Genomic DNA, 26,094 nt, shown 5'->3' with positions numbered 1-26,094 from the left:
GTGCTGTATATTTTGGACATGAACCCAGTATTAACGTTTGTTTATTCAAAATGTCAGATGCAAGAAAATTCGATCGGATTTAACCATTATCGTAGATACATTATCATTATCTGGATGTAGTTATATATATATTTATAAAAATGAAAAAAAAAACGGACTTTACAAGATTTTATGTTATATTAAACTATGTCATATGGGCATTTCCTGAAAATGGTAAACCACGACCGAAAAAAAAAATCTTCACATTCATCGTATTTTTTTGTATAATGTCATAAAGAAATATCCAAATTTTCATAATACAATGGATCCGTAGCATATCTCCGTTGTTTTTATAAAAAGATTTGCCTGCAAACTGCATTCATCATTATATGCATTTTTTTGTTTAATTATTTCACAAGGAAAACATAAGATATGTTTGCTTTTTTTCTACCAAATCTCTTAATAGCAATCCAATAATAAGATAAAAAATGCAAAGTGAGCGAAAAAATGTTCAATTAACTGTAAATTTTTATTTTGCTTCTTATCTATATTCAAATCGTAGGTGCAAGCAGGAGGATGAAACTTCGCGTGTTAAGTTATTTTGGTATATATATTTTGAATATAAAAAATCGTTGGGGTTAGTCTAACCAATCTTTTTTTATTGATTGTCAAAGTAGCGTACGTTCGCGACCTTTTCTATAAGCATACTATATAGTAAGTCGATTTTTACTAGCGTCGCATGGATTAAAAAAATAAAAACTTTTTTTGGTTTTGAAAAAACTATGTCGTTTGCAGTTACTTATTACTTGTTAGTTATTACTTATTACTTATTACATATTTTTCTTGCCATTAATAAATTTCAGTACATATTTCATATTTAATAAAAATTTATCTTTTTGCTTTAAATGTTATTAGACACATTAAATAGAGTTAAATCCGTGTTTTTATGAAATATGAAGTTATTAATCAAAAAAGTTGTGGTAAAAAAAAATTTAATAAATAATACAACATGGAAAAATCGTACGTTCGCGACCGGAACTTAATTAAATTAAAAAGAAATAAATGGAGATATTTTCTTGAGAGTAGATTTGATAGAAAGCTATATGAATCTATTTTCAAAATAATGTTATTGCTTTAGAATATTCCGTCCAAATTCGAAGAGTTTTGCATTTTACTATATTAAGCCAAAGTTGACTTCCATTTTGCGTACGTTCGCGACCGCATGTTTTTTGACAATATTATAAAAATTAAAAATCAATAAGCCCCATAATTTACACTAACTAAGAGCTAAGAGCTAAACAAATGTTATCGAAAAGTAAAAAACAGTTTCAGGAAACGTTTGTTTTCGATTTTATTTTTTAATTTAACTCGTATGAACGTACGTTCGCGACCCCAGGAAATGCCAATATGTGTCCAAATAATTTATATTTTTTTCAATATATTTTTAATTACATTTTCGTGACATTTTATACATGTGAGGAATAATTCTACAGCTTACATTACGATCACTGTTGCAGCATTCATAGCTAACCCACTGTTTTTGAGGCGAACACCTGATTGTATCCATAAAAGTTTGGCTATTCGACTGAAGACAAGTTAAAAAATGATTGAATGTTTCATAGGTAAGCGGCCGGAACTGCGTGCACTTGATATCATGGTGATGAGGAACGCCCGGACAATAGACCCAGAAACGTTGCATTTCTATAACTTTATTGTAATGATGCATTATCAATTTGTCACAAGAATCGGGAAACTTTTTGGCACCAAGAATAGCTGTTCCAAACAGACACGCTTCCCAAAGCAAGGCCTTGACTTCATCCTTGGCGGCCAACTCGCGGAGCATTTGGTTCTCCGGATGATACAGCAAGGATCGTTGCAGCCAGGGCGATATCAATCGAAAACGAATATGGTTCATGATCTCTATAATATGTTTTTTACGCTCCGACCAGTCGTACTCTAGCCAACGCACAGCAGTAAAGAATATTTCGTCCTCACAGTTGACACTTATAGTATCCAGTTTAAAAAGAAAGATCAACTCGTTCACATCCAACTGAAGAAACTCGATGGAAGCGACTAGTGGAAGAAAACACTTGCGTATTCGAGTTAGAAAAATAGACATCATATCAGGGCATGGCATTTGACGTGCATCTAGATAGCCCTTAAATGCACCTTGCTCCCAAAATCCCTCACTTGAACTCGTTGAAAAAGTAAACCAGAACTGTTCTAAGAGGCGACGTAAGTCAAGGAATTTGGCCATCTCATATATGGCTAAGAAATCATCACCGAGAGGGAACATATAATTATCATCGATAAGCCAATGATACAATTTGGCCATTAGATTCATGGGCACTTTATGGCTGGGTAGCTCCAGGTATAGATTGGGATTCCCTTTAAAAGCATTGAAATGATAAAGGAATAAATATCGATCGACATGCATAAAAGAATCGCCAATTTTCAGTTCCAAATTATCGAACCAAAACTTTTTTATCGAGATGATCATCAACTCTGTGGAAGCTAAGAAAACAAATCATAAATATGTGTATATACTCCAATTCAAATCAAATATTACTTAGGGGCCGACCATACTCAATTGCCAAATGGTGAGCCACCGAAATACTGTCCGACTTTGATGGGGCATTCCTCCCAAAGTTGCACTTTGTAATGTCCTGTACCATTTCATACATTCGAGCCATGTCAATCTTGGCACTTTGATGCGACACCAATGTTTTGTTCTGGGCATGTTGTTTTGCTGCACTCGAATAAAATGAACTTCTGTTAGCGACACTTATTGAGACACTTTCCGCATTATTCTTGGGGCAACCGTAATTATTAATGCACAGCGTTTCCGAAGACAAACTTTTATTTTCTAGGCGTAATGATTTGGGATCATCTAATGTTGATTCTTCTTCATCTGTGTCAACGCATGAGAGATTCGGAAATATTTGATTGTCAATAAAATACTGCTGCAACGATTTAGGTGTAAATTTTGTATCCAATTGCTTCGTTGCACTCTCCTTTAAATTGTCTTCACTACTTATGTTCGGTGACAGACAGTCCCCAGGTTGAACTTCAGATATCATTTTTAGAAATTAACAAACTACTAAAGCTCAAAAAAGAATAAAATAGTTTACAAAGACTTCAAAATAATGCTTTTGACATACAAATATGTTTAGTTATATTCGTGCTACTATTTTAATATATGTTAGCTGAGGTGTGTAAATAGATCTATACAGTGCTATTATTATAAATTAAGCTATTCTAAAAATTAAGCAAAGGACAACCTTAAATATATTTATGAACTAAATTGAAGGATTTTGTTTATGGATTACATGGCTTTTACATTCTTGTTATAATCTGAAAATGTGAGGACTAATCATGACTGTAAAACCATGGGAGTATAAAACTTTTGCAGTTTAGATTTTTTTTTTTTAGCTTATTCAACTGACCTTCGAAAGAAAGCTTTTCAATGTCAGTCGAGTCGTGACATCCATTTAAGACTGACATTTGTTTACTGCTAGTGGAATCATCGTCACTAAAATTGATGTAAATACAAGAATTCACTTGCTGTATAAATGCTCCATCGAAGGAATGATTCATTTGTAAAAATAAAATAATTTCGATAACGTTTATCCTTTAAGACAATCTTTGCACAATTGACAAAAATTACGAACCCATAGTGATGTATTTGCACGTGGCCAACAATATAATCATTATAGGAATTACTCGACTAATTGAGCGATGCCGCAAATACTAATGGAAATGCAATGCAAACAAGCACACATCCTCACACATACATATATATACATGTACATATGTATATGTTCATACCAGCTAAAACATGATGGCTGGGAAGTAGACGTCAAGTTGACAAAAGTCTTTGTCGTTTAATAGATAGGAAATATGAAGAGCTCAGCGTGGCTTTTTTATAACTTTTTAATTGTTTCGATAACTTTGTTTGCGGCTGCCATCGTCGTGGATGTCCGTGGGATGAAGTACACTACAACAACTCTGCAGTGTTTTCTTCTTCGCGGCACTTAAAAAGAATCTTTGCATTATTACGCTAAATTATTTTCCCATATGCCAAATTAGTCACGGTGTCAGAGTTCAATATGGTAGTGTGTGCATTAGAGAGCCAGTAATATATGCTTGCAGCGCATTACAATGGATTTTTGTTGTTATTATTTAATTGGCACTTGAAGTTTCATACCCACTACATACGCACATACAACATAAATAAATACCTTTATGAATATTCGGAAATACGTACTAAGTATTTCCCAATTTTTGGGACAAAACAGGTTCCACCGCTGATTAGATAACGGTTCATTTTAATGGATTAGTAAAAGAGTTTTCCAGTTGTGCTTGTCATTACGCAATTCTGTGAAACAAATCTGGCGCAAAGTAGCCACCCCATAAATTTTATTGGTATTGAATAAAGGAACAAGATCAATTACCCCAATCTGGCATCTGGCAACGCCAACGCCAACGGCATTCAACGAACGACTGGGCACACTTTAAAAGCGTGTCGTGGCGATCACGGGCTTAGTGGTGGTACTTTAGATATGAATTATTAATGGTCAGCTTCCGGTAAATCGTTGGCCATTTTGCAAGTGTCGCGCAACATGTTGCTGTCGCTTTTAAGCCTCTGGCTGAAGGCAACAAAAGCAACCGCAACACAAATACAACACAAAACAACAGAGCACAAAATTCACCTGTCCCGTCGCCTCTCAACGACACCAACAGCAGCAGCAGCAGCAGCGGCAGTGTGTGATGGATGGAGAGGGGGGTTGCGCAGCTCGGACGCACACAGTGCGTGCTAGTGTTATCTCACACCCACATGAGAATTCGCCACACACACACGCACACGCACACACATACAGGCCGTACTACTTACTCTGTTGTTGCTGCTTCGTTGTCGCGACGTCACCCGTTCTGTGTTAGGTATAAAAGCGAAGGCGGCCAAAGGACTTGCGCTCATTCACTTCGGTTGAGTTGTGTGCAAACGTTCGTGTGTCAATAGCAAAACTCGGCAACCAAGACCAAGAGCTACCTGTGGCAGCAGGCGAAAGCGCAGTGCGGTGCAGTTTCAAATCTCAACATTAATACAATGTAAGTTTATTTTAATTTTAATTTGGAGGATTTCCATCATTTTCGTAAATATATTAAAATTGATGAGTGAAACGCATCGTCTCAATATTTTAAAATCATTTCATAGTTTTTCATATTTATTAGAAACATTTTAATATTATTTTAGTTGTGGTTAGCATTAGCATTGCGAAAAACATATATTTCGGACTAAAGTGTTAACAATAAATCATTATCATTGTCGACGAACTTCAAATTTTCAAACATTATTTCCATTGACTTTCGGATTAAATATTTGGTGAAGATCTGAACGTTGAGTTTATATTCCTGCTATTCTAGACAAATGTTCAACAATAGTAATAAAAACAAAGGTCCATAAAGTGTCGCAGCTTAGAAGATTTAGTATTTTTGAATTGGTCTATGAAAAAAACCTTTTCAATATCAAAATCTGTATCACATTCGGTTTTTATAACTCTCACCTGTTTAAGATGGAAAACATGATTTTATTGCTATGCAAAAATGTATGTGATGCACTTTAAACTTTTGATATCTTTTATATTTTATTTCCTTAAGAAAATTGTTCATTAGATTTTGAAGTTTGAAATCTGGAGTTTATACAAAACATATTAGTTATGAGTGCAGAGATTGTGATTTCAAATTTTCAAATCATTTATTGGATATGATTAAGAATATAATCGTAATTTTAAAGATAATCACAAGAATGCAAAAACTTGACTTTGCTTTAAGCGATGGCTTGGATTTACCTTTAACAATGGATTCTGCTCCACTAAAAGCCATGCTGCATAAGTTATGAAGTATAATTGACCATTCAAAATTCAGCAGCAACTTTTATATGAAGTTCGTATTGAACTGCCGTATTCTGAGTAGACTATCTCCTTGCTTGCATAATTCAGAAATGAACTTGAACTTGTTAAAACAAATTACGGATGTTGTTGAGTTAAACACAAGCAAAAATTGACTGCTGCTCTTGCAAAGTTAAAGTGATGAAATTGCTAATTAAATAAATGGCTATCTTGATCAAACTTTTTTGCTGAGATGCCCAGGCTGCCGATACTCCTCCTGTCTCTAATGAGCGACTCATTGTATCAGCCATTTCTCCGACTAAAGTGTAGGCCTAATGAATAAATAGCGAGTACTAAGTCTGAGTCTGAGTCTGAGTGCTGTCTGTGAAGGGGAAATGAGTTGATGCTACAAATAATAAATATGCACAATTATGACTTTCAAAGAGAATACGCAGAAAAGTTGGCAAGTTGCTAAGTTGGTACATGGTCGCTACACAGGTGCCTTCAATCAATATTTATGAATTTGCAGGACCAGTGAGCTAAGCCACCAACTGACAACTGCCAACCGCCAACAGCCTCGGGGGCCAAGAAGTTGTCTTGTTGCCTCTGCTGGCTCTTCTGGCTCTGCTGGCAACTTGTGCACAATGCTTCTTGCATTTTCCCCCCTCTTGATAATGGTTTTTGTTACAATTTTGCAGAAAATAAGAAAATGCAGCAGCAAGTTCATTCTAAGGTGTCAGCTTAGCCAGGCAAATTGTGAATGGCTCCCACTGGGAGGGGAGAATGACAAAAGCGATAGATTTCAAGCCTTTAAGTTATATTTTTGTTTCGTATTGTGTTTGATTAGGATCCACAACGATATTGACATTTCATTTGTGGCCGATGGTCGATGGTCGACACAATGGTCGCAATGAAACTGCATAGTGTTCTCTTCTCGGCGCAAAATCTGTTTGAAAATAATGCCCAATGACGACGACGTCGCTATCGCCGTCGCTGTGAAAACGTATTTGAAAATTTCGCGCTCCGCAAACCAAATCCCATCATGCTAAACACACACCCACGCAAGCTCACACACACACTCACACACACATATGCATACTAACAGTGCCTCTCATATTTACATAAGCCCCATATCCATATTTTCGTATAGAAACAAACACACACACACGCACACACACACTCTCACATGTAGTTACATACTGAGGCATAAAGTCTTTCTTGGCCCACGGAGGAGAATGGGTTTTTATTTGTTTTATTACAATTTCCTATTGCCTGTCGCTGGTTGCGTGGTCCTTGCCTTGTCAATATACATATATTCAACTTTTGCATCAACGTTCAGCTAGTATTACAGCGACTTGTCAATTGTCCATTTAAGCGCACCGAAAGTGTATTGATATCTGTGTCATATGCTAACTGACCTTGTCAAGCGACTTAAAGAGATGCCATTATAGAAATCGTTTTAAGTTGGAAAGGGTAAAAATCACTAGTGTGATTTGTGATGAATTTCAATTTAATAAATGAAAGCGTTCTATATATAGTTCTTATTTCATATTTTTTTTTTTTTATTATTGAAGCAGTATTATTATTTTTGTCAAAAGACTCATGTGCAGTTAGAACAATGATAGGACTGACTATATTGAATTTTGATTTTCTTCCAATATATTACAAAAGAACGAGTTGAATATAAATTCGGTTTAAAATTGCAGAAGATTGGATTTTTCCATTTTCAATGCAGTCAAAACTATAATAGAATGAATCACGAATTATCTTTCATGATCAAAATTACTTATGTAAACTTTTCATCTTTAGGAAGTGCACGCATAATTATCGCAATAACTGTATTTGGGGTATCACAGCCATAAGCATGCCTGGCTAAATAGATTTAATGATGGCACGCTCAACACATCGCAAACTAAATGGTCCACTGCAGATAGCTAGAAATTAAAGACTGTTTACAAACTGTCAAAGATTTGATGCCAAATGTATGTGTGTGTGTGTGTGTGTGTGTGTGTGTGTGGTGCACGTCAGCAGCAGCCTCAGTGTCAGTGTCAGTGTCCGCGAACTTTAGCTGGCTGTGTCTGTTGTGCACTTGATATCTTAATTGAACTTTGGGCAAAATAATAAGAAATAAATATTCATAATCAGAGAGGGGGCGGGGGCGGAGGAGGGCAAGACAAGCGAGTTTGATAATATGGTTCGTGGTTTTTCGTGTTTGTTGAAGTCTTTTAAAATTCCATCAAGTTAATACGGCTCTTTTGGTTCATCCTTTTGCACAAAAGACGTCGTCGGTGCTTAATTAAGTCAATGCCGCACTTGCCACAGCGCCAAAGCTACACCTGCTTCGAGTGTGAAAGAGACAGGCGCGGGAGATAGAGAGAGGGGAACGAAGGGTGGGGATAAAGTCGAAAGGGATAAAGGAAGGTGAAGGTGGCGAATTGGCCATCTGCTTTCTTGCTGACGCACAAATCAGCCGACAAAAATTCAAATCAAATTTCGTACGTGTCCATTTTAAGCCAGCATTTACGTTACCTGATGCTCGGCCCTCGCTCGCTTGTTAAACGATTGTGTTTAGCAATCAAATGGAAAGTTGCCCTTATTTCGAGTCCAAGTATCAAGGGTACGTACGACTCTCGATTGCCGATTGTCGGGGGTGTAATAACAGTATTTACGATACATGCGGACATGCCGAAAACCATAAATTGTGATTTAAAAAAGCATTCACAGTACCTGCCGTTGGCTGTGGCTCTGGCTGCATCAAAATATTGGCCTCGAATGCGTAAAAAAGACGACGGCAAATTTATGATTGGCCGCAATTAAATGCCATTAGCTGCCGTTTTTTTGTTTGCTGTGTATTCGATGCGCAGACTAAACATACCCGGTAATCAATCTACTATCTGGCACAACTAAACAGCCGACGCCCCCTGATTTTGATAATGAAAAAAGGGCAGCGAATCCAATTGGCAATGCGTATAATTTTTTTTGGTTTTGGGTAAATCAGTTTGGTTATCATCATCATCATTCAGTTGGCGTCACCAGCTCATCGTCGGTTACCGTTATCAATTTGCGATAACGCTCAGCTGTTGCACGAGCCGAGGATAAGCATTTCACGGGTGTCCTGGTTAAGTCAAAGGGATTTGGCTTTCGCTTTCGCTTTTGGTTTTGCCACGCGGCCAAATGACTCTTTTTTTTGTTGCTTCGTCTTCTCGTTCGGCAAGACGCCCGCGCAGCAATTACCAAATTACCAAATATTCCCTAATTGCAATTTAGTGCGAGCTAATGCGGCGTTTGTCACCTGGCGACGTCTATTAAAATTTATTTGTTTGTCTTTGTTGAAACTCAATGTAGCACAGCATTAATATACATGCATAGGAAACCCGCACACACACACACACCTTCTGCTGCGTAGGACAAAGACTGGGTGAATCCATAAAGCAGCTCGCTATCCAGATTGTTTAACGCCCCTTTGAGCCACGCTACGCAACAACAAACTTGACAGCTCATCAGAGCGCCATCATTTGGTAGACACAGACAAAGAGAACAGTGTACTTTTTTGGTAAACAGGGAGAGAGAGAGAAATATAAGTTATAAATATTTGGTGTTTCCAAAACTTTTGTTATTATTAAGTATGAGGTATTTATTAATTTAACAATTGAAACCTAGCAAAGATTCTGAACAATCTTCATACGTAACAGCGCCATCTAGTGCTCATATGTATACGTTGCTGAAATTGACAACCAAACATCGCTTATTAAATGATCCTGTGTTATGCAGCAAAAGCGCCATCTAGCGATCTCATGTAGACTCGGGCGAAATTGGAGACTAAACATCGCTTATTAAATTCGCCTCGGACGCCACCTAGCGAGAGTGCATAGTCAGTAAGCGCCATCTAGTGTTGTGTGATGACTTGGCCGAAATTCAAAACGAAACATCGATTATTAAAGGATCCGCCATCTAGCGTTGTTTTAGACTTGGTCGAAATTGGAGACCTAGGTTGGTTTATTAAATGATCCTTTCCGCCGAAGTAGTGACGCCATCTAGCGCGAGCTCAAAAGCATCACAGTGTTGACTACATTAATTTCCCCTCTAGACCTTGACAGATTTAGCTGAGATTGAAGACCAAATTCATGAAGCTCAACGAAGTGGGTCAACTGCTGAGATAGATTCATGATAGATGCATTATGCTATATGTATGCATATGGTCGGGGACAACACGCCATAACCGAGACACTGACGCAAAAATCTACTTTTAAGCGAAATCCCTGACGTTGGCGTTGCCGTTGCATCTACTTAACGTAATTATGGCTCATTAGCTACCACGCTGCATGTTATTTGCATTAAATGCAATGCCAAACTGTGCGAAAAAAGTGCGGAGGGAAGTGAATGACATGGGGCAAAGTCTCAGTGCACCAGGTGCATCTACATTTCCGACCAAACCACATGAGTGGCCTTTGAAACCGCATACCAAAGTTACTCCTACGTCGTCGGTCGTCGGTTGTCCTTTGTCCGTTGTCCGTTGCCCTGTCCAACTACAAATTAGAGCCGAAAGTCGCTCTACTAAATATATAGGACAACACCTCGGGTTAAGCGTGGCTAGCAAAAAAAAACTTGTCCCAAAAGTGCAGAATATTCTGTGAAGCAGACGTCGCCAGTTGACGGCGTATCAGGTTGAGGTCAGAGAGAGCAAGGAGTGGCTGCGCCCCGCAGAGACCCAAAACATGCTCCAAGCATTAAGCGGCAAACAAAATAAAAAGTGGCGAAGCACAGGAAGTGTTGAATTGAAGCCGAGCCGACTAGGCTGTCTGTAATTAATTTGTTTGCGACAAGAAAAATGATAAACACACGTGCAGACAACACCGCAACAATTATTTAGTTGTCGGCGTTAAATTTCGCACGAAAAGTAGGACAAATGTTGTGGTTCTCCTCCCATTTCCTAAACCAAGTCAGAAACTAGCAGGCTTTGCAATGCACTTATTTTATTTGCAATATACGCACCGATTTAAAGGGTACAACTGCTACTTACAACCAGCTAGAAGCAGCGGAGGCCTTGCCCACGCTGTTGCCACTCAGCCAAGGACCCAGACCGAGGGACTCCAGGTTGGTCACATGATTGGTGCCAGCCGTGATCGGAGAGAGAGCCGTGTCCTTGATGATGGTCAGGTGATGAGCGGCGCCAGCGTTGCCATTGCGCGTGAACTGCCCGAACTTGGATGCCTCGTACTCGGACTTCTGGATCTCAGCGGCCGCCGCATGAGCGGATCTCTGCAGGGCCGAGGCAGCCTCCGCTTCACGTGCTGCTGCAATGCGCTGTTGATAGGCCACAGCTGCCTTCGAGGCGGCCAAACGCTGCTGGGCGAGCACCACAGCGGAGGCAGCTGATGCCGCCTCGGAGCGTTGAATGGCGGCGGCAGCCTCCGATTTCTGGGTGAGAATTGCCGCATGCGTCTCCTTCTCCATGGCAATACGCTGCTGATTCAACACATTCTCCTTGGCCGCCTGCATCTGCTGCTGGGCGATGAGCACATTGGCCGATGCCTGCTTGGCAGCTGAGATGGCATTCGCCACCTCGTTGGGTGACGGTGCCGTCTTCAGTGGACTGTGTCCGCCACTCCATCCGCCACTTGACCAGCCACCAGCTCCTCCGCCCCCACCTGCATTCCAGCCAACACCAGCTCCCAGTTGTGCACTGCTTGTGGAGGCCCAGGGAATGGAGGAATCCCCCAGACTCCGTTTTGGCAGCGTCTTATCGCTGCTCTCCGACGCCATGCAACCACTTGTTGCAAGTGTTGCCAGCAGCAAGAGCTGCATCAAGTTGCGACTGGGCTTGGAGTACATTCTGCTTCTGCTTTTGCTGCTCTTGTTGTTGCGGATGGGTTCAATTGCTGTTTGAAACTATGCACTTGGTTCCTGAGGGCCTCACTATTTATAGTTTATAGTGAATTGCTGCAGAAGATTGCGGCTAACAGCAGCATCATAATCACTCACGTATTTGCCACCAACCAATTTGGCCTCTTTCGCTGCAAGACACTTCGCAAGTGCCTCGTTTTAATAGACTGCCACACAAAAGTACTGAAGGGTATGCCAGGCTTTGGGCTTAATGAAAATTTGCGCAACAGGCGGAAATAAGTATCTGAGACCTTTTGCATATTACATCTTGCATCCCAAATATTTATAATCCAGCAGCATCGATTTAGATGTGCTTGCCTGTTTATTGGTCTAAATTGTTCATTCTTAGAATTTATAATAATCATTTATTTTTCTTTTTTTTTATATTTTCTTGTCGTATACATAAGTTATTAAATTAAAGTGTTAGTTACTGCATTATTTAAATTTAAATATTATGAGACACTCTAAACACTTTTTTTTATCATTATCTTTTTATTTTGAATTATCCTGCATTACACTTTTGAAGCAACACTATAAATTTATAAATTTTATTTCAATAAAATAATCCTTTGAGAGTTTTTAATACTTTTTAGCTTATTTACCAAAAATTGAAAAGTGGTATCTCAGAGTCGAGCACACTCGGCTTGCGCTTTCTTATTTGTTAATAATATCAACAGGAAATGAAAGGCTTTAGCTTCTCCAAGAGCCACTTGAGCAAAATATTAATAATGCTCCGTTTCGTTAGGCTTTTGAGCAGCCAAGTATCAATCGCAACCCAATTTGGTTACTTGTTGATAACTGCTGCCGATACGGCTGATACCTGAGGCTGAATGCAACCGCAAGGACACCCACTGAGCCTGAGTAGATAGCGTGAGTGTGCAGGAGATGCTTACAGTATGTAATCTCATTGACGCATCCCGCCCACGCTCCCTCTCTCTCTCTCTCTCTCTCCCTCTCTCTCGCTCTCTCATATTGTCTTTATGCCACATTATTAATGTTATAAAAAAACAGCGAAATGAAATTTAATTATATCGCGAAAGCCACGCAATTTACGTGTCCAAAAGGAATTACCCATGGGAATCTGACGGACGACAACCGACAGTCGGCAGTCGACAGCCGATACAAATTGTTGCAACTTCGTTGTAGAAGAAGCTGCCCCTGCAACGAATTGTAATTACCGTTAATGCACGTCCGCAACATCGGACGGACGAACGACGGACTGACGGACGGACTCGAAATTTTACTTTTACTCGTATTAATGAATACAAATTGAATAAGACAAGCTGCGGCTGGAATTGGGATTGTCAGCGAAACGTTTCCGCGAGCCGGAGAGAATTACATATATATTTATTGTCCAATAAAATGAACTTTTCAATATGAATTACCAGATGCTCTGATGCAGCTTAAACGGTAAACGACAAGGTCAAGACATAATAAGACTGTTAAAAGTCAGTTAAATATAACAAATGACATTAAATATTTGACAATTTATCAACACAAACTGGATTTATTTAAATTTGGGAACTTATTAGTATGGCAACTATGAATTAGTTTGATTTAAAGTATTTCAAACAATCGCTACTTAAAATATTTAAATCTGAACAAGAAATACAATTTACTATAATTGTACAGGAATTACTGATAACCAAAGGTGAAATATGCTTTTAAAGCTAAGCAGTTTGTTCTCTTCAAATGCTATATCATTTATTATTAACCTATTAATATGCCTTAGAAACCTGATTTTTTCATTTTAAATGATACCAAACTTTGCATGAACCTTTGTTTTTTGAGTTCTGATGGAGGACTTATTCCATTACTGAGTTCTCCTTTTTGTTCAATATTATTTTTGATTTAAAAAAAATATACAAATTCTAATATAATATAAGCTATTTTATTATAATAAATAAAAAGCTGCTTGTGTAACAAGAAAGAAATGTTAATCATATTAAACTGTATGTTGATTAACAGTTCTTTAAACTACATTATGGGCGATACATTACTGTGTTTCTATAACTGATTACAATTATTAACAAAGTTCGTTCGCCTGAGCGAATTAAATAATATGTAGACTTAAAACAGAGAAGCGAGTCAAATGAGATTTAAAGTTTAGACAAATATTGTGAGTGATTTATTTATTAAATATACCAAGCTAGATATCTGTAATTGTACCACATATTTGTACCACATATTTGATGAATCGATTGGTTCTGGATCATGTTACTCCGATGTGATTTCAAGATATGAATTGTGATACTTCTCGAGTGTATTTATGAACAGCTTTATCGATATGACATTTTGCATTTAATGGCCAACTGAGTTGAGAGCATCGTTACCCTTTTATTGCAGAGTCAATCTGCAGACCAGCATGTCGCAATCGAGGACCTTTGGAGCGCAATCCCGCAAATCTTATGTAGGCCTTTTATTGCTCACTGCGTGTGCATTCCTAACGCAAAGCGTGCTGGCAGCTGCCACTTCGGATGCAGCTTACGGCGAGACTGAGGTGCATAAAGACAATGGTTGGTGATCTCCAGGACTCTTGTTGGTGATATATATATTAAAGCCCATCTCGATTCACAGATTATCCCACACTTATCAAGCGACCGGCATTCTTCGTGGGCAGTCGCTATGGACGCTCAGGCGGCAATGGAGGCGGGGCTGGCAATAATGGAGCTGGATCTGGAGTGGGGCCATCGAAGACACGCCGTCTCATCATAGTTCCACGCAACGATCGCTTCTTTCTCGGCTCGAGGTATGGCAAGCGCAGCGATGAGTATCTCTCGCCCTACGAGCAGAGCAGTCTCAGCCTGGACTTGAACAAGGCTGCGCTGCGGGACTCGGTGGAGAATGGCATGGATAACGAGAAGCCTGGACCAAGCAGAACAAGACTTGCACCAGGCACGACAATGTCCTGTGTGTACACGGGCATCGGAAACTTTTATCGCTGCAGCAGTGCGTAAGTTGTGTGTAAATATTGTTGAAAACTCTCACCACGTATTTATTTCCTTTGACACACAGAGATGAGCTCAACAATATTATGAATCGCAGCGAGGGATTGACAATGGATTCGAATAGCATAGGCGCGGAGGATGCTAACACCAAGTAGAATGCCGGACATTCTTGGCATTAACCGGAAACGGAAACCGAAACTGTAACGGCAACGGCAATTGATTGACCATCCTATTGTGGCACCTTGATCCTCCTGGCAGTTAAAATACTACATGCATTCATAGCTTAAAACATACTTGTTATCCTTTTCGCTTTTCTGTTTGACATTAGCAAATGGTATTAAGATTTTTAACGGGGCTGGAAAAGTTTTAATACCCAAAAATAACGAAGAAATTGTAAATATACACATCTACTATTATTGTAATGAATAATCCTAGCTGTCTATTATATATTGATTGCATGTAATACACTTACACGCTTTAAGTATTATACATACAAATTGTATTTCAATTGTTATCGCAATGCAAGTTGCCTCTTATTGAAGATACGCTCTGCTCCAAACTCCGAAGATTGAGGTTGATTCCAATGCAACATCTTTTTAATATTTCCGCATTAGGGTTAAGGCTTCTACAGTCTCTTACTGAAAAGGTGTAGCTTAGTTGCAAGTTTTTAGAACCATATTAAAATAATGACTTATTTAATGTATTCTTTCATTCATTATAAAAGTATAACAAGAAAGACATGCTTGATTTCACTATATTTATTTGACATCTTTATGAATGTCAAGAAAGCTGGTCAATAAGTTTAAAGTAAATATAGTTAAATCAAGCATGTCTTTACTTGCGTATACTTTTATAATGACTAATAACTAATATTCTGTAGATGCTGTTGCCAAGCCATTTAAATTATGGCTTAGGAGAAGCTGAACATTTGCAATCAACAATCAAATGCGTTATGATTTGCTTCTCTTTGAACAAGCTGATCTCAAGAAAATAGAACCGCTGAACAAGGAGAATTGGGTTGGGTTGGGAATTATGCTCCAGGACTAGTCATGGCTGAGGAGATTGGAGCACTCAAATATTTAAAACAACCTGCTAGCCTTCTTCGTATTCGTAAAAAATCAAAGAGCAAGTGCATACTAAAATCTCGAATTTTCCACTCATTCATTCAAACTATTAAATGAGCTTTTGGAAATAGGTTCCTAAGTTTTTGATTTGAAATGTTAGTGGCAGCAGGTTGTAGAGCAATTTTTATTCGAGTGCATTGCAAAAGGTTTATTTAATTACTTTCATAGACGTAATATAATACGTTTACCGCATACGCTTACTGCATCAAGTATACGCATACTTAACCGTGCACAATGTATGTAGTACATCATTATTGACAATGCTTTAAGCAATTAGCTCTTTGCTAATGCATTTTATTTAACTGCGGGCAGACACAATTGTTCATATGCTCACAAACACAAGTGTGTGTCTCTCTGTGTGGCATGCTCTGATGTATGTACGTATGTAGACGAGGCAATATAATTATAGGCAAAGGAGGCCCGCAACTGTTGCAAGTAATGAACAAAGAAGCTGAACGCAGGCCGAGGAGCACTTACTTTTTAAAGCAAAAAATGTAGCAATGGAAAATGGAAAAATTTGCGTGTCGCTTTACAAAAGTTTCCCCCTTAGCTGGCATTGATTTTAATTGATGGCAACGGCTAGCGGTAGAGGCCGTGTGGCAAGTAACTTGGCTGATAATTGAAACAACATTTCAGTTGAGTTAGTGGCAAAGTGCCAGCTAATTGTATTAGGACACATGCATAGACAACGAAAAACACTCTGATCCCGCGATTCCTTGTGCTTCCTTTGGCGTTGCCCGCATCACAACTTCTTGGCAATCAGAACTTGGCAGCGTGGCGAGACTTGCTCGTCAAATAGCTGCTCGTAACGCACCTCCACACGCAGCTGTTGCTCCGCTGCCGCCTCTCGCAGGTAGCACAGTCTGTCATAGAGCAGCAGGTTCTCACAGAGTTTCTATTGGGTGGAGTAGACTTTGTTTAAAAAGTTGCGACGGGCCTCAAAAGAAGAACTCACCTGTATGCTGGTCTGCAGACAGCACAACGCCTCGGCCAGACGACTGCCGCGTCCCTCGGAGTAACGTTCGTTGAGTTGCCGAAAGCGCGTCTCGTGGCTTGGACGCCAACTCAGGAGTTGTGCTGTGAGGCGGGAATGTAGCTGGTATCGCAGACATAAGCCATTGAAGTCATGTGTAGTCTGCTGAGCTTTGGGTTGCACCTTTACCAGCTCTTCAGGATCGTCGCTGACCGCATTGGCCAGCGCACGCCAGTACATCTGGTGTCCATGCTCGGCATGAGCAGCGGAATCCTTACGCCAACGCGAGCTTGTCTCCTGGCAAGCCAGGCGCAAGAAGGGACGATTGAAGCAGCACACGGCCAGATTAGCTGTGGCTTTGTTTAACGCACTGCTGAGGGGAAAGTTAACAAAGGGGGAGCTCACTAGGTCGTCGATACCTTCGCGGAGTGCTAGCTTATGGTAGCAGCAGGGCATGATGAGGAGCGACCGCACTTGCGGCATTGTCAGGAACAATCTCATGGCACTGACGCTTAAATCCGCGCACGCATGCAAACCAATTATCGCCATAGTTATGGTAGTTAATTCTGGCGACAGTCCGTGGCTTTGGGCCAACTCCGAGGTATGCGCCTCGATGCGGTCCCGACATTGGGCGTCTGCTGAGACGAATTCCTGCCTGTAGCTAATTGAGTTAAGTGCCTTTTGTGGCATCAACTTTTCGCAGCGTTGCTGAGCTGATATCACGCGCTGCTCATCCGCCTCCAGGCCGAGTATCAAATAGTTATCGTTAAGTTGAAGCAACGCTTCGCTCAGGTATCCCAGCCCCGAGCCCAAGTCAACAAGCAGTTGTGTCTCAGCCTTGGCGCAGTGCTCATGGATGTTGGCGGCCAACTGCTCGATTTCATGCAACTTTTTGCGTCCTATTTTTCGATTCTGATTGCTGCACTTACTTGGCACTTTCCTTGGAGCAGTTGGTGTATGTGCCTCTGGTATCATCTTGGCGATTTGTTGGCGAAAGTCTTGCAATTCATTCGGGCAATCTTCTAAAGGAACGTGCACAAAAGGGAATGTGTTTAGACTTTCATTTGACGCGCTTAGGAAATAGTCCTTGAATACTTTTGGCATGCGATCGAGAGCCTTGATACAGGAAGTATTGGCTTCACTATAAATCCAAGCGTAATTCTCTAAAAATTCTACAGCGGATTTGAAATATGATTCGTCATTGTCAAAAGCTTTCGGCAGCGACATTTCTGAAAAGAAATCAAGACTATTGTGAAACTACTCTTTAAAGTCAAACTGATTTCTAATCTTATCTGAGGGGTTTTATTAATAACAGTAATAATAATGATCTGATGGCGCCATCTAGCGACCAATAGACATATGTGCAATATTTGAGCTTGCTCCTCATTGCATTAATTTGGTTTGGTTTAAAATTTTCAGGTTTACTTTTGGCAAATATGCTACATAAACCAAATTAAAAAAAAGTACCCTAGCGTAACTTCCAACAGCAAAAAAACACAAACTTTCACAAAAGTGTTCCATTCATTCTCCACCAAGCAACATTAAGCAACAGTTGTTTGTTTGTTGAAAGACAACGTCATTTAAATATCCTTTAATAACAATTATTTAACGTTTGCGATAGAGAAGAACGAACAAAAAGAAGAAAAAAGGCCAATCGTAATTATCTTAATTGAGAATACGATCAAAAACAGAACAAATGTTGAATGTGAGTATGAGGTTATGCATAACTATTTACAGTCTTATTTCTTATTACAAAATGCTACACTTAGGATATGACATTCCATTTCAATCCGGATTTCTCATTATCCAGTTTATCGTTGGCTGGCCCCAAGATGACTTTGCTATAGTGTTTGGGTTCTTCCTTAAAATATTTGTCAATTACAGATCGCAGCTCATCGACGGTGACGGAGAGCACACGAGAACGATATTTGACAAACATCTCATGTGAAACACCATAGAGGAAGTTGTCAATGCCAATGTTCCCCGGTGCAGTTGGTGAATCCAGTTGCTGCAGCACGCCTAGCTTCGATTCGAAAAGTGTCTGCTGATCCAGTTTTTCGTTCTCGGCTTGCAGCCACTCGTAAGTATTGTCGAACGCTCGAAGTGTCTTAATAGAGTGCGGATCGCGATAACTGAAGAAGCTAAAAATGCCATCGGAACCAATCTTGGCGCCAGCGCCATATGCTCCATTCTGTTCACGAACCACCGGCAACAGATACTTGGCAGAAATCAATTTCGCCAGCACCCGCAACACTGGATGATCCTCATGCAAATAGGGCACGGCAAAGAACGTTTTCGAGCAGTAATTGACAGGAATATTCATTAAATAATGTTGCAGACCGGGCTGCAGCAAATTTATGTCAATATCCGTCTTCATTTCTTCGTGACTTGGCAAACTATTCACAAATTGCGTATAATGCTCCAAGGCAGTCGATTGATAAGCTGCCGAGCTGTTAATTGCAGCACGCATATTGTTCTTGCTAAAGACCTTGGAACCAATGCTCTTTAACCTATCCCGAATGTCGCCAGTGCTCGTTTCCTGCACGTACTTCTTCATAAATCCTATGTGATCCAATCCCGACAACAATGATTTCAATTGCCCAGCATCTGTGACTAGTCCAGCGGCACTTAACATGGCGTACAAATGTCCAGAGCTTGTGATGCCCACAGATATATTTGAAATATAGTTCTCAATCAGCATCTGCAGACGATCCGTGTCTTCCAATTTAAAGTTGAGCAACAACTCTTCGCTTAGACAGAACATGTCCGAAACATTCTTATCAAGTGCATGCGTCGTCATCATCAATCCAAGGCGATATGTCTTGGCATCCTTTACATTCTCGACAAAGTTTAGCTTAAAGTCGATGCCAGCCGTCTTAGAAAGAACCAATTTGTCGAACTCACGGAAATCGCGGCTATTTGTGCCCATATCGTTGATCACATTGCAGAAGAGAGGCACTAGCATGATCTCCTCTCGTGTTAGTCCAGTGATATTGAACAAGCACTTTAAATAGGTGATTTCGTTGGTGGGCACCTTGCACAACTGGGTGGGAACATTTTGAACGGTCTCCATAGTAATTTGAGGCAACTTTGGCGGCTCCTTGACGTCGGTCAGCGACAAGCAGGGCAACACATCAGTATTAACAATCGATTTTTGAGATGCCTCCAGTTTGAGGCCATTCTGATAGATCTCGTCTAACTTTTTACTGTCGAGCGCACTAATCTTTTGTTTAAGCATCTCAGCCTCAGCCTGTTTGAAATTCTCCTCGTACATTTCATCTGGCGACATTGTCAGTGTGAGTCTATGTGTGTTATTACTTGAGAAATATTTCTCAACCTTCTCTTGCAGATAGTTCTTATTTTCCTTCAATCTCTGCCGCAGAGTAGCAATCATTTCCGATACTCGCAGATTAGCAACAACATCACCCTCATGATTCCATAACGATGTAGAGTTGATTAGTAAAGCGTTGCCAAAGTGAGGACTCTGGTGTTTCAATGACAATTCCAGATTATGAAGTACACTTTTGATATGCTGCGACTCAAAGCCTTCTTTGATCGTAGTCTGCACAGTCTGCTCAAAAAGTTCGTTGAACTTCTTGAAATCTTCAACCTTTAGATCCTGTAGACCCACTACGAAATAGGTATCCTTGCAATCGGCAGAGAAGCCAGTGGTTTGATTGTAGCCACCAGAAAAGTTTGGTTCTATTAGGTTCTTGTAGAAAACCGAGTTAGGGCCACGAACCATTACTTCCGATAGAACGTTCAATTCAAAACTCTCCTGTATATCGGTTATGTCAGACATCAGCAAACCAATTGCTATTTGATTCTGTCGATCGAAGCTGGCGCCCATGCGATCCAGTCTGCTGGGTATGTGGACATTACGAGGCTGCTTCCAGCGTTCCTGCGGTGGAATGCGGCTGTAGGAGTTGTCAATACGCTCATGATGAGAAAGGTATTCCTCATCCACAAACTTGAGTGTCTTCTCCAGATCAAAGGAGCCGTAGCAGAAGATGCGCGCATTACTTGGATGATAGTATTTGTGATGGAACTCAACCAAATCTTTGTGGGACAGCTTAGGAATCTCTAAAGGATTACCACCCGAACAGAAGCCGTACGTGTGACTGGGCAGCATGTTGTTCAGCAAGTTTTGGATAAACACTTGCGAGTTCTCTGAGAATGCACCTTTCATTTCGTTATAGACTACACCTTTAATAATGAGTTCAGAGTCGCGATTTTGCAAATCCGTGTACTCCAGACGCCAACCTTCCTGCAGAAAGTCTAGATATGCAAGATTCGGTCTGAAAAATTTATATTATAGATGATACGACTCTTCTTTTAGTAATTTCAGACACTACTTACCTAAAGACGGCATCCAGGTAAATCTTCTGCAGGTTGCGGAAATCAACCTCGTTCATGGTTGAGAAGGGATACAGCGTGTAATCGGGCCCAGTCATGGCATTCATAAATGTGGCAACCGATCGATTGAGCATTTTGAAAAAGGGATCTCGAACTGGAAAATTCTTGGAGCCGCACAAGGACAGATGCTCCAATATATGAGGCATGCCTGTCGAATCGAATGGCGTCGTCCGGAAGTTAATGGAGAACACATTGTTGGTATCCTTGCGGTCAATATACCAGAATTCTGTCCCTGTGCCCAAATGCCGCAGAGTGCACGAAGTCAGTTCAAAGTCGGGTATATACTCGATACGCTCGCACTGGAATCCATTATATATCTTGCCCTCGCTATATTTGTATTGCCGATCTGTGTTTATATGCGGCATTCGATCGATCCCTTGTGTTGCAACTTCCAGCTTTGGGTTGACAACGCCGCGAATTCCATTAGCCTTGTTGTTGTTCGACTTGAAATTTCGTCTGACGATTTGGCTGTGCAGCACGCTATTAGGGCGTGGCACCGCCTTTAACCATTGTAGGCGTGTCAACATTTCTGTGAGCGAGCGAGTTGTCTATAAATAATAAGTACACAATACAAGTTGCAGATGATTGCTAAATGAAAGCATCGGGCGACATGAATTGTGACAAAGTAACCACAATATGAAACACGGAACTTAAGTTTTCAGTTTTTGTATGCAGAGTTACATCAGCCGGCATTCATATATGCATGTGTTTTTCTTGCTACCTATGTATGTATGTATGCCTCCAGAAATTTAGTATTTTTCAAAAAGAAACTGATTGAAATTCCATAACTTATGATATGCAATGTTCTGCTCAAATAAATTTGCATTTTGATATTCACAAATATATTTTAAATAAAAGATTTTACTTGCCAGCTATAATCAATGGGTCCAGATGTAGACTTGGTGAAGCATCGATTGGCACTATCGATGTATCGAGTTTTGCAAACATTTATTTATTTTAACAAGTATCGATAATTTTTACCAGTAAATAATATAAATTTATTGTTTAATACTGAACAAATTAATATTTTAGATGTCCCATTTTTGTTTTGATATAAAACGATATTCTGCTGTTTAGGTGTGTTTGTCCATTTTAGTATTTTTATTTCAGTTTTATTCCGATAAATATACTAAAATACTTTCAATGCTGGTCACATTTTCAATAAACCGCATTTTATTTAGTTAGTTAATTTTATTTCATAAAACTTTTATTATAAAAGTGAACCTGTAAAAGTGACTGTAAAACTTGCTTGTGCATAAAATTAAAAAAACACGACAATTACATGAAATTGTGGAGTGTGTGTGGAATATAAAATGGGTACGTTAATGACAAGCAACCGTTATGTTTGACGTGTGTATAAAAATAGCTAGTATGCAGACAGAAATACGCACAGATAGGTACATATGAACGTGCAAATGATACAGAAAGACGTTTAGAAATTATAAAATTCATAAGAATAAGTGTCATTTAAAACTGCGTTTTCAATACAACTCAGTAGATTTTTATTTCTATTTGATATCGAAGTTTGAATTTTGAGTAATACGCAATGAATGAAATTTCACTACTTCTACAATTAATTTGACATTTCACTTGTTTCATCGCTTTCGTCATCAACTTCTATTTCTACTGATTTCCGACCAATAACACATTTGCCAAAGTGTTTTGATTCGTTCTTAAAGTACTTCTCAATGACATTTAAGACTTCGTTTACAGTTACAGCCAAAACACGAGCACGATAATTGAAATATATATCATAAGTGGCACCCAAGACAAAGCTATCCGAATTAATTTCGCCAGGTGCAATCGGCCAGTCAACCAATTGCAGCACGGCAAGTTTAGCTTCGAAAATAGCTTGTTGGTCAATTTTACAATTTCCTGTTTGTAGCCACTCGTAGGTCTTATCGAATACCTCAATTGTTTTCGCAGAGTGTGGATCACGATAGCTGAAGAAGTTAAAAAGTCCGTCAAACCCAATTTTAGCACCAGCACCGTAAGCTCCATTCTGTTCTCGCACCACAGGCAACAGATACTTGGCAGTTAGAATCTTGGCCAACACTCGTAACGCCGCATGATCTTCATGCACATAGGGAACTGCAAAAATAGTCTTCGAACAAAAATTTAATGGCATATCTAGATTGTAATGTCGAAAAGAAGGCTCCTGCAAAAATATTTCTTTGGTATTTATCATCTGGTGTTGAGTAGGTAAATGTGTAAGAAATCTTTCATAATTTCCCAAAATAGAAGATACGTTATTTTCCGATGTATTAATGGCAACTCGCAAATTATTCCTGCTAAAGACCTTGGATCCAATACTCTTTAGACTGTCTCGAATGGCCTCAATACTATTTTCTTTGACATACTTTTTCATATAGTCCACGTGATCGACGCCTGTTAATAAGGACTTCAATCGGCCAGCATTAGTTACTAATGCAGAAGATCCCATCATGGCATACAAATGTCCGTTGCTTCTTACATTTAATGAGAACTTTGAAATATAATTTTTTATAAGCATCTTGAGGCGATCTGTATCATCCAGCCGAAAGTTGAGCAATAATTCTTCGCAAAGCCTAAACATAAGATCCACATTCTTGTCGACGGCATAGGTTTTCATTAGGAGTCCTAGGTGATAAGACTTTCCATCCGTTACGCTCTCTACCACCTTCGGAGTGAAGACTATACGAGCCATTTTCGACCGCACAAGATTGTCGAATTGGCGGTAGTCGTGATTTGAGGTTCCCATTTCGCTAACTACGCTACAAAACAAAGGCAAGAGCATAGAATCGTTTAGACTTAAACCTGTAGTATTGAACATGCAGTTGAGATACGTTATTCCAGCTAAGGGCTCATGGCTAATCAGTGTGGGTACACCTCGAAGGGTTAATTCGTTCATTTGTGGTCGCGGGAAAGGTTTTTGCACGTCATTTATTGATAAACATGGCAGGACTTCAATATCTTGCGGCGCTTTTTGAAAAGCCTCCAATTTGAGACCATTTTCATAAATTTGTTCAAACTCTTCATCGCTAGTTTCCTTCAATTTTTTTAAAAGTAGTTTCGATTCAGATAGCTGCCTCTCAATCTCCTGACACTCATTAGGCCGCATAGTTATTATAAGCTTATGTGGATTGTTGATATAATACTTTTCTATTTTCTGTTTAAAATAGTTTGGATTATCCTTTAATTTGTTGCGCAATTTGGAAAACAATTCAGAGATTCGTAGGTTGGAGACTACATCACCATCATGATTCCATAATACAATAGATTTATAAAGCAGATGCCTGCATTCGCTTTGTTGCTTTAATGTCAGCTCATAATTGCAGAGAACACTTTCGATATGCTGTGAATCAAAGCCCTCGATACTAGCCTTATGTAGTGTATTATCAAAGAGCTCTTCAAACAATTCCAAATCGTCTTCGGAAACATGTTGCAAGCCCACAGTGAAGTACGTATCTTTACGATTAGGTACATGACCTGTCCACCTAATATAACCTCCTGAAAAGTTAGGTTCAACCATACTTTTGTAGAAGGGAGAGTTTGGGCCACGTATCAATAATTCAGCAAGTATTTTCAACTCAAAGTTTTCTTGGATATCTGTAATATCACACAAAAGTAATCCAATTGCTATTTGGTTTTGCCGGTCTATGCTTGGCCCCATGGTGTCTGGTCGACCTTGAATGCAGACTCGACGTGGTTCAGACCATCGTTTTTCTGAGGGTATGCAACTAAAAGAGGAATCCATGCGATCATAGTGCGATAGGTATTCCTTATCGACAAATTCAAGAGTTTTCTCCAGATCAAAGGAGCCATAGCAGAAGATGCGTGCATTGCTTGGGTGGTAATATTGACGATGGTAATTTACCAAATCTTCGTGAGTTAACTTTGGCATCTCAAGCGCATTTCCTGCTCCCATGTGTCCATATGCGTGACTCGGCAGAATGTTGTTAAGCATTTTCTGTTTAAGTAATATGTTGTTGTCTGCGTAGGCTCCCATCATTTCGTTGTAGACCACGCCCTTAAATACTATGTCAGAGTTTCGGTCATGCACGTCCTTGTGCTCCAAACGCCAACCCTCTTGCAAAAAGTCCAAATATAACAAGTTGGGTCTGCATTATCAAAATATGTTATATTTTATTTAAACTAAACAATTAATGTTACATACCTGAACACTGCGTCCATATAAATCATCTGCAGATTTCTGAAGTCAACCTCGTTCATAGATGATACGGGATATATTGTGTAATCAGGTCCTGTCATGGCATTCATGAAAGTAGCAACTGAACGATTGCGCATTTTAAAGAACGGATCTCGAACGGGATATTTTTTAGAACCGGCCAATGTGAGATGCTCCAAAATGTGAGGCAGTCCCGTTGAGTTGAACGGCGTAGTGCGGAAATGAATTGAAAATGAATTTTCAATGTGATTGCGATCGAGATACCAGAATTCTGTGCCTGTGCCAAGGTGTCTCAAAGTGCATGACATTAATCCATAGTCTGGGATAGACTCAACACGTTCGCATCGGAATCCTTGGTATACATGGCCTTCTTTATACCTGTAATTCTGTCCGTCTATTATATAAGGTATATCCCTGTCGATTCCTATATCAGTCTTCACTTTGGCACTGCTCACAATATGCTCCACTGGAGTTGAATTTTGTAGTGGGGACTTTATGTGCAGTACCCTTGCCATTGGTTGCTGCACCGACTTAATGTAATTTAGACGTCTTAACATTTTGAAAATTTAGTAATTTAGAAAATTTGTATGAAAGGCAAAGATAAATTGTATTTTATGAATGATTTACTGATTTAAAGTATATTCTCAGTATATGTGATGTGAAGTAAAGTGTGTAAACTGAGCAACCGAGAGTAACGGTCTTGTGAAAATCAATT

At 39.6% G+C, this 26,094-nt stretch overlaps 6 protein-coding genes across 7 annotated transcripts; 1 reads left to right on the top strand and 5 right to left on the bottom strand.

The window, feature by feature from the left end:
• Positions 1–1,362: 1,362 nt before the first annotated feature.
• On the bottom strand, positions 1,363–3,174 carry LOC132790123 (uncharacterized). The gene is made up of 2 exons (XM_060798561.1): positions 2,549–3,174; positions 1,363–2,493 (listed from the first exon to the last, which is right to left on the bottom strand). The coding sequence occupies exons 1-2, from the start codon at positions 3,057–3,059 to the stop codon at positions 1,424–1,426; spliced, it is 1,581 nt and encodes a 526-aa protein (XP_060654544.1). The 5' UTR covers positions 3,060–3,174; the 3' UTR covers positions 1,363–1,423.
• A 1,776-nt stretch (positions 3,175–4,950) lies between these two features.
• Positions 4,951–15,176, top strand: LOC132793133 (uncharacterized). The gene is made up of 4 exons (XM_060802813.1): positions 4,951–5,088; positions 14,097–14,266; positions 14,328–14,703; positions 14,766–15,176. Exons 2-4 carry the CDS (start codon positions 14,116–14,118, stop codon positions 14,851–14,853), a joined length of 615 nt encoding a protein of 204 aa, XP_060658796.1. The 5' UTR covers positions 4,951–5,088; positions 14,097–14,115; the 3' UTR covers positions 14,854–15,176.
• LOC132792703 (glycine, alanine and asparagine-rich protein) lies at positions 10,833–11,745 on the bottom strand. The gene has a single exon (XM_060802151.1). The coding sequence runs from the start codon at positions 11,697–11,699 to the stop codon at positions 10,884–10,886; it is 816 nt and encodes a 271-aa protein (XP_060658134.1). The 5' UTR covers positions 11,700–11,745; the 3' UTR covers positions 10,833–10,883.
• Positions 15,177–16,564: 1,388 nt separating the features above from the next.
• Positions 16,565–17,770, bottom strand: LOC132793291 (methyltransferase-like protein 25B). Its single transcript, XM_060803086.1, has 2 exons — positions 16,778–17,770; positions 16,565–16,717 (listed from the first exon to the last, which is right to left on the bottom strand). The coding sequence occupies exons 1-2, from the start codon at positions 17,768–17,770 to the stop codon at positions 16,565–16,567; spliced, it is 1,146 nt and encodes a 381-aa protein (XP_060659069.1).
• A 350-nt stretch (positions 17,771–18,120) lies between these two features.
• On the bottom strand, positions 18,121–22,185 carry LOC132789757 (presequence protease, mitochondrial). Of its 2 annotated transcripts, none has more exons than XM_060798005.1 (3): positions 22,081–22,185; positions 21,155–21,759; positions 18,121–21,093 (listed from the first exon to the last, which is right to left on the bottom strand). In XM_060798005.1, exons 2-3 carry the CDS (start codon positions 21,736–21,738, stop codon positions 18,561–18,563), a joined length of 3,117 nt encoding a protein of 1,038 aa, XP_060653988.1. In that variant the 5' UTR covers positions 21,739–21,759; positions 22,081–22,185; the 3' UTR covers positions 18,121–18,560. The 2 variants fall into 2 exon arrangements, with proteins under 2 accessions (XP_060653988.1, XP_060653987.1); XM_060798004.1 differs by having other exon boundaries at positions 21,155–21,740; positions 22,081–22,116.
• A 494-nt stretch (positions 22,186–22,679) lies between these two features.
• LOC132791483 (presequence protease, mitochondrial-like) lies at positions 22,680–26,022 on the bottom strand. The gene is made up of 2 exons (XM_060800419.1): positions 25,368–26,022; positions 22,680–25,311 (listed from the first exon to the last, which is right to left on the bottom strand). Exons 1-2 carry the CDS (start codon positions 25,934–25,936, stop codon positions 22,785–22,787), a joined length of 3,096 nt encoding a protein of 1,031 aa, XP_060656402.1. The 5' UTR covers positions 25,937–26,022; the 3' UTR covers positions 22,680–22,784.
• Positions 26,023–26,094: the final 72 nt, after the last annotated feature.

This window comes from Drosophila nasuta, chromosome 3 (assembly GCF_023558535.2).
Source record: "Drosophila nasuta strain 15112-1781.00 chromosome 3, ASM2355853v1, whole genome shotgun sequence".
Classification (NCBI taxonomy): domain Eukaryota; kingdom Metazoa; phylum Arthropoda; class Insecta; order Diptera; family Drosophilidae; genus Drosophila; species Drosophila nasuta.
The sequence above is the reverse complement of the archived record's forward strand: the minus strand, read 5'-3'. Positions and strand labels throughout refer to the sequence as shown.

Bases quoted from the DNA above. Each gene is read 5' to 3' on its own strand.
- LOC132789757 (XM_060798005.1), bottom strand. From the start codon at position 21,738: ATGTTGACACGCCTACAATGGTTAAAGGCGGTGCCACGCCCTAATAGC. The intron at 21,094-21,154 runs GTAAGTAGTGTC...TAAATTTTTCAG, and splicing joins TACCTGGATGCCGTCTTTAG to ACCGAATCTTGCATATCTAG.
- LOC132791483 (XM_060800419.1), bottom strand. From the start codon at position 25,936: ATGTTAAGACGTCTAAATTACATTAAGTCGGTGCAGCAACCAATGGCA. The intron at 25,312-25,367 runs GTATGTAACATT...TTGATAATGCAG, and splicing joins TATATGGACGCAGTGTTCAG to ACCCAACTTGTTATATTTGG.
- LOC132793133 (XM_060802813.1), top strand. From the start codon at position 14,116: ATGTCGCAATCGAGGACCTTTGGAGCGCAATCCCGCAAATCTTATGTA. The intron at 14,267-14,327 runs GTTGGTGATCTC...CTCGATTCACAG, and splicing joins TGAGGTGCATAAAGACAATG to ATTATCCCACACTTATCAAG. The intron at 14,704-14,765 runs GTAAGTTGTGTG...TTTGACACACAG, and splicing joins TTTTATCGCTGCAGCAGTGC to AGATGAGCTCAACAATATTA.
- LOC132792703 (XM_060802151.1), bottom strand. From the start codon at position 11,699: ATGTACTCCAAGCCCAGTCGCAACTTGATGCAGCTCTTGCTGCTGGCA.
- LOC132790123 (XM_060798561.1), bottom strand. From the start codon at position 3,059: ATGATATCTGAAGTTCAACCTGGGGACTGTCTGTCACCGAACATAAGT. The intron at 2,494-2,548 runs GTAATATTTGAT...TTGTTTTCTTAG, and splicing joins TGAGTATGGTCGGCCCCTAA to CTTCCACAGAGTTGATGATC.
- LOC132793291 (XM_060803086.1), bottom strand. From the start codon at position 17,770: ATGATACCAGAGGCACATACACCAACTGCTCCAAGGAAAGTGCCAAGT. The intron at 16,718-16,777 runs GTGAGTTCTTCT...TCCACCCAATAG, and splicing joins GTCTGCAGACCAGCATACAG to AAACTCTGTGAGAACCTGCT.